The 6,833-nt window shown below is 60.5% G+C and overlaps 1 protein-coding gene across 2 annotated transcripts; it reads right to left on the bottom strand.

The window, feature by feature from the left end:
- Positions 1 to 219: 219 nt before the first annotated feature.
- HES6 (hes family bHLH transcription factor 6) lies at positions 220 to 2,320 on the bottom strand. 2 transcript variants are annotated; one of them, XM_060015451.1, is made up of 4 exons: positions 2,157 to 2,320; positions 1,997 to 2,083; positions 1,698 to 1,887; positions 220 to 1,597 (listed from the first exon to the last, which is right to left on the bottom strand). In XM_060015451.1, the coding sequence occupies exons 1-4, from the start codon at positions 2,235 to 2,237 to the stop codon at positions 1,173 to 1,175; spliced, it is 783 nt and encodes a 260-aa protein (XP_059871434.1). In that variant the 5' UTR covers positions 2,238 to 2,320; the 3' UTR covers positions 220 to 1,172. The 2 variants fall into 2 exon arrangements, with proteins under 2 accessions (XP_059871434.1, XP_059871435.1); XM_060015452.1 differs by having other exon boundaries at positions 1,806 to 1,887.
- Positions 2,321 to 6,833: the final 4,513 nt, after the last annotated feature.

The following is a 6,833-nucleotide window of genomic DNA, read 5'->3' as shown; positions in this document are numbered from 1 at the left end:
CTCCTGGGCTCAATTTGGCCTTAAGTCCAAACTGCCTGGGCCGTGAACTGGGTGGGTCTCCATGCCCCCGAGGTCACTGGCAATGGGGAAGCTCTCTCTTCAGTCAAGAAAACTGACCACCTAAGTAGACCGACGTCTGCATCAAACTCATGGACCTTAAAACAGACTTTTGAAAGAAACTTCCAAATCACATGGCTAGTAATCAGGCCTTCGTTTTATTCCTGGAAGCTCACAAACAAGAGAATGGTCCAGGGACAGGCCGTTTCCCTGTTGCTTAGTTACTCTGGAGACAAACTCCATGCAGTGGTTTCCATCGCCAGGATGCACACAATTCCCAGGGAGTGCAGGCCGGGCCCAGGGACCTGAAGGGGAAACCGATCTGGAATGGCCTGGCAGTAGGGAGGTAGAAACACCGTCCAACGTGAGACCACGCCGCGGGGTGTCCCATCTCCACTGCCATTACACTACTTACTTTGCTGACAAAGGGTCAGAAGTTTTAAAACCACTCACAGCATTAGATATGGGAAAAAATGTGCTTGGTTTAGTCTTTGTGCGTTTGACACCTTAATGACACCACAGCATTCAGCAATACTTCAGAAGGGTAACTAACTCTCCAAAACCCTTTACTTAACAGAATTGGAACAACTGAAGGCAACGTAATACGCAAGCTCAGGTGTGCTAAGCACAAGACATACAGAGAGCCATGCGTCCCTCCGGCAGCTCTGGGCAGCGCTGCGGAACGCCCCCCCCGCGTCCTGGCTGCACGGCCAGGGCTGCCAGGACACTCGTGCCCAGCGCTCAGGAGAGGCTCAGCTCCACTCTGTCACCTCTGCCCCCAGGCCCACACAGTGCCTGAGAAGTCTGGGACAGGTGAGAGACCTGGTAGCCCTGCAAGATACTTCCTCCTGCCTGTAGCTCCTTCCCTCCACCCACCAGAGGGCTAGGGGGGCAGGGGGTGGGGGTGGGGATGGTCCATAAACGTTGCTCCCTTAAGAAACAGGGGCCTGGCTGGCCTGGTTATCGGGGACTGCCCTGCAGCACCCACTGGAGGAGGGCAGCAGAACTGGGAGATATCCAGGGCCCTACCCCTGTCCAGATACCTGGACCCCAGGGAGGAGGGACTAGAGCATGGGAAGGCAGGGCCCACCCCTTAGGCCCCAGGCTGCCGTTGGTCACCAAGGTCTCCAGACACTCTGGGCTATGCGGGCAGCGGTCAGGCTGCCCAGGGCTGCGGGCACCAAGTCCGGCCCCTCAGCAGGCGCCCGGCTCAGTTCAGCCTCGGGGACCTCCTCCAGGTCGGAGGACTGGTCGTCCCCGGAGCCCCGGGGGCTGGGCAGTGGGGACCCCAGGGCGCCTCCTACTGGCCAGTTGCTCCGCCCATGGGCTCCCGGTGGGCCGGACAGGGCGTCCCCCAGCAGATCCCGGAAGCTACTGCCCTCGCGCAGCGGCATGGACTCTAGCAGGTGGTTCAGGAGCTCGGCGGCGACGGTGGCGTCGATTGCCTGACACGTCGACACGAACGTGTGCACCTCGTGCATGCACTGGATGTAGCCGGCGGCGAAGCGCTCGCTTGCTTCCGCCTGCAGCTGCTCGCGTTCTGTGTTCAGGGGTGGGAGGGAAGAGGGCCGCGCCCGGTTCGGTGAGCGGCAACTGATTGCTGTGGCCCGGCCCGCCCGGCCCCCGGGGACAAGGCTCACCCAGGAGACGCGCGGGGCGCGCCCTGCTCCAGGAGGGGAAGTCCTCGGTCCCGGGCAGGGGCAGGCCAGGCGAACGCGCCCCCGCCCGCGCGCCCCGCCGCCACTCACCGCGCGCCCGGCCCCGCAGCGCGCCCTGCACGCGCCGCACCGTGAGCTCCAGCACCTCGGCGTTCTCCAGCTTGGCCTGCACCTGCGCCGGCGGGAGCGCCCGGTGGGGAGGGTCGGTGAGGCGAGGCCGGACGGCGACCCCCGCCCGCCCGCTCGCCCGCAGCCCCTGGGCGCCCGCCCGCCGGCCTCACCTCGGCGCCCGCCAGCAGCAGCCGCAGCTCCTGCAAGCTCTCGTTGATCCGCGCGCGCCTCTTCTTCTCCACTAGGGGTTTCCGGGCCTGCGGGAAGCGAGCAACTGAGCCCCGGCGCTGTGCGGCCCCCCGCCCCCCCATCCACGGCTACAGCCAGCACCTTGCGGTCCCCCCGCGCCTCGCAGCCGTCCTCATCCTCCCGGGCCGCACGGTCCCGGCCGAGCGCCAAAAGCGGAGCCATGACCTCCACCTCCCGGAGCGCCGTGCGCCCGCGCCCCTGGCAGCGCAGCGGCCCGCAGCCACAGCCGCCCTCGCCCCCTGGCGTCTTACGCCGCGTCCTCACGCCTGCAGCGGCGCCCGCCCCTTTTATAGCGCCTTATTTGCATCTCAAGGCGCCGATTGCTCGTGAGAGCCAATGGCAGAGGCGTGCTTTGTCTGGCCCCGCCGCCGGGGTCGGCCGGCAGCTGGCGGGGCGTGGCCTGCGGCCGGGGGCTGGGGGGTCCAGCCGGGCCCTCCGCGCCGCCCCGGCATTGTGGGGCACCGGAGGGGGGGCGATGACCCGGAGAGCTGTGGCTCTGGGTGCGCTTGTTTCCCTTCCTACCCCAAGCAAGGCGCCCAGGTCTGCGGCGCGTGCTAGCAGGGGCGCATCCATCTGCCCATTCATTCATTCACGCTTGACTTTGTTCACCCAAGGTGCAACAGGAGAGGAACGCTCCTGCGCAAGTGCCGGGGTCCTGGCGGCCAGAGCCACAGCGAAGGCCGCGGTCTCCGGGCCTGGAGGGAGCTACAGGTCCGGGCTGGGGTGGCTGCAGAGCCCCGGGGAGGTGAGGGCCCCTAGGGCAGCGGGGGTGGGAACGGGCCCTTGGCCCCAGTGCGTTTCTTGCGGACCTGTGGGTCCTGACATCCGAACGTCGACACCGCCTTCAGCCCGCTCAGGGATCCTAGTGGGGCGGGGTCCCCAGGCCCGCCCGCACCGCTCCATCTGTAGGCTCTCCTTCTCGGGTCATCCTCTGTCCCCACAGGCCGTCTGTTCTCTCCTGGTCATCATCGCCCTCACCACCGGAGTTCCCCGCATCTCCTTCTAGTCCCCTTTGCTCCCCGACCCCTCTTTCACTTCCCTTTCCCCCCTCAGCACCCACCGCCGCCCTCCCTTCCCTGCCCGCCCTCCCCCGAACCCACGTTCTCTGATTCCCAACCCGAGCTCGCCCTTCCCTGGTCCCCGCCCTCCCTGCCCAACCACCCTTCCCCGCACCCTTGTTTGTTCGCCCCGGCCCCCCTCCCCGCCTCCTGTCCCCCTCGGCTCCCTTTCCCCCCCAGCCCTCCCGCGCTTCCCGCCCGGCTGGTGGAGGCCGCCGTCTGGTCCCCGTAACTTGATGCCCGTGACAGTTGGCAGCTGCAGCCGCTTCGGGCGGAGAAAAGCGGCAGCCTGGCCAAGAGCGACAGGTGTTGGCCGCGCCTTTGTCTTTGCCGCTTTGTCACTCGGGCGGGAGCGGGCGGTGGATGCGCCTGTGTCCGCCAGACGACCGCCACCCCCACGGCTGGCCGCCCATCTGTTGGCCCAGCCTCCGTGAGGGTGGGGTGCGCGGGCGGTGGGGCAGCTCCCTGGGGACCCCAGCCTGGCCGCAGCCCCACCGGCCTAGGTCCACGGCGTCTCCTGGCACAGCCAGAATAGCAATTTGCCTTCAGACCGTGAAGCCTTTGCACACACACAGCCTTACACCTGGAACACGCTGGGATCTCCCTTCAATGGCCGTTTCCTCACTGTTCAGGTCTCAGCTTCCCTTTACCCAATCCTCTGCTTCCCTCCCGGGACTGGGATTGTCAGGGTCTGGTCTGTGCCCCTCCAGGTTACAAGCATCCCTGGGGGTACAGTCTGACCTAGGACCCCTTATCTACCCCCAGCACAGAGCCTGGCCTAGCAGAAGCACTGGGTAGGTAGGGAAATCGAGAGAGTGTCCCAAACCTAGCTGGAAGGCAGCAGGGGAAAGGAAAATCCAGGGACTGCAGTGTGGTGGGGTGGTAGGACTAGGCCCCAGACACCCACCTGTGCCCCCAGCCATCTGAAGATGGATCTGGAAGCCCTTCAGGTGACTGTTTCACCTCAGCTCCCCACCGAGGGACCTCCGTAGGTAAGACAAGTTTGGTGAGTGGCTTGATGGTTCCCAAAGTCACCTCACTGACCTCTGTAAGTACCTGGGAACCCCTTCTGCTGATTCTTACCTGGCCGTCTCTTTGCTTTTCTGTGAGCAGGGCCCGGGAACTTCCCCAGCCCTGCGCTGTTCACCCAGGTATGAACCCACTCCTTTCCTTCAATCACCCTGTGTCGTCCTCAGTCTCCCCCACAAGCCAGAAAGCTTAGTTCTCTTCCTCCCTTCCTCCCCTGCCTGGTCAGAGACCTGATACCCTTCCCCCTCTACTCCTAGTGGAGGGACTGACAGAGTGGGGGAGGGGCTTGAGTAGTGAACCCCAAGAGAGCCGATAGCTGGCCTGTAACTTTACTTTTCTTCACCATTTAGACATCACCCCAGGGAAGGAGATCCCACCCCCACCCCAAGAAACTACAATTAAGCTTCTACTACTCTGAGGAGCTCAGATATGGAAAAATAAACTCAGTGATATTTCTTGTACTCTGATTCATACCCCTCCCGTTATTGATTATATTGTTTGAATAAGATCAAACAAGTAGTTTAGAACTCTCTCCCTGAAAGGCAGTTTGTATTGGAACAGGATCATCAGGGCTCTGGGGAAGGCCTCTGGGAAAAGACTATTAATCTTTTCCTGATTGGATGGGGAACTGAATGTGGGAGGTGGAGGAAGAATTATAAAGGCAAATGGTGCAAGCGAAAAATGAAAGGCAACTAGGAACTCCGGGAAAAACAAAAAGCTGCTGAAGAAGAGAAGTGTAATCTTAGCACTCACTTGGCCCAGTAGCCAATTCTTTCACAGTCAGAACAATGTAACACTGTTCATAGGGTTTCAACATTTTAGAGTCAATCTATAGAAAAGGCAAGGAAGGCTTAATTATGGTTACAGGATATAAAGTTGCTTTGTAAAAACAAAAGGACAGATGACAGTTGTCAGGAGAAGGGAGGAGGCTGGAGCATGGGCTAGGGACCTCATAACCCTTGTCTTACATGGGGTGGGGGGATTGAGGAATGCTGTCTAGAGTTAAGGAAGGAGAAATTAAGTACTGGGATATGCCTCAGTCTGACCAAGTACCCTTGGGGAAGAAAGTATAGGGATAGAGCAGGGAGTGTGAGGCAGCAAAATCCTTCCTGGTTAGACTGGAAGTTGCCCAAGGCCTCATCTTCGAAGTCAGCCTCCATTTCCTTTAGTGCGCCCATTGGCTGGCTGGCTTGGCCTTTTCCTCCCAGAAGCCTGGCTACTCCGTCTCAGGACCACCACACCCTTTCTTTCTCCTTTGCATGGCCTCGTCTAGCAGGCACACTTCCTGCCATTTGTCCCTTGGACTAATCCCCCTTTCAAAGGTTGCCTGAGTACAGACTTCCTGAGCATTTGGGCTCTTTGATCCCCTCATATCCAAAAACAGAGGCCAACAGAGGCTGGGCAGGGCTGCAGTGGCCACAGGGGAACCAGTTAGCGGCAGGGGTGGTGAGCCATAAATCCCCAGGGAACAAAGACAGTGGCCAGCCTATGGATGTCCAGGCCCCTTGAGGGCAATCAGCCCAGAGGCTTGGAGAAGCTCCTTTTGGTTTAGAAATAGGGGAGCACATGCCCTTGGGGTTATATGGTAGTTAAAAATGTAGTTAAGAGCCCCCGAAGGCACTCAGACGTTCAGTGAAACAGCCACATCTGGCCACTTAGCGCGTTTGCAGAGGCCTCCATGCTCACTGGGAGGACTTTGCCTCCCCAGCCCCCAAGCACCACTTGGATTTAGGCAGCCAGGACAGGAAGCGGCGTCGAGCCCTCCCTTCTGCTCAGGGAGCTTCTGGAAGGCTGGGCACCAGGGCCGGATCCATTCATCTCCCTGCTCCGACACCACAATACGGTCCTGGTGTGAAAAGTGGGGTGGGGGGGGAGCAGGCCTCCACTGTTTGACCAGGCCCTGCATGACTTCATCGCTGTGGAAGGAAGGACTGGGGGGTGGGGTGGGAGGAGGCTGCCATGCTGCCTGTATCACCTCTGATGGAGACGCGAGGTCCTTTAGACCACTCTGCTTTCAGCCCCGTGGCCAGCACACAGGCAGCCAGCCAAGGTGAGACAGACTATCCTGGAGGGGGCAGGAAGAGAATGGAGCAGGTGCCTGGGGTCACCTCAGAGTGGACAGGGGCACCAGGGGCTGAGCTGAGTGGCCCTACTCCCCATCTGTGAGTGAAAAACCATGGGGGAACGGGACTCCAGGATTAGATCTAAATCGTTGGGAGTTCACTGGGGTGGGGCTGCATGTCAGAGAGACACATAGAGACAGGAAGGGACCAGCGAGAGGCACCCTGTGCAGGGGAAGAGGTGAGGGGGGGCCTTTGTGACAGAGGAGTTCCTAATTCAGAATTTCTAGGGTTTTGTTTTTTTTTTTTGCGATACGCGGGCCTCTCACTGCTGTGGCCTCTCCCGTTGCGGAGCACAGGCTCCGGATGTGCAGGCTCAGCGGCCATGGCTCACGGGCCCAGCCGCTCCGCGGCATGTGGGATCTTCCCAGACCGGGGCACGAACCTGTGTCCCCTGCATCGGCAGGCGGACTCTCAACCACCGCGCCACCAGGGAAGCCTGGGTTCTTTTTTTTTAAAAAAGATTTTGATAATCTTTGATCTCTATTCAGCTTCCTGTTCCTCTGTGCTACATTAAAAATACACACAAATAAAAATAAAAATATACTTGC

The sequence above is a fragment of the Delphinus delphis genome, chromosome 7 (genome assembly GCF_949987515.2).
Source record: "Delphinus delphis chromosome 7, mDelDel1.2, whole genome shotgun sequence".
In the NCBI taxonomy this organism is placed as follows: domain Eukaryota; kingdom Metazoa; phylum Chordata; class Mammalia; order Artiodactyla; family Delphinidae; genus Delphinus; species Delphinus delphis.
Note: the sequence above shows the minus strand (reverse complement) of the source record. Positions and strands in the feature narration are given on the sequence as shown.

Excerpts from the sequence above, each read along its gene's own strand:
- HES6 (XM_060015451.1), bottom strand. The coding sequence starts at position 2,237 with ATGGCTCCGCTTTTGGCGCTCGGCCGGGACCGTGCGGCCCGGGAGGAT. Across the intron at positions 2,084-2,156 it reads AGGCGCGGGGGGACCGCAAG|GCCCGGAAACCCCTAGTGGA; the intron begins GTGCTGGCTGTA and ends CGCTTCCCGCAG. Across the intron at positions 1,888-1,996 it reads TGCTGCTGGCGGGCGCCGAG|GTGCAGGCCAAGCTGGAGAA; the intron begins GTGAGGCCGGCG and ends CCGCCGGCGCAG.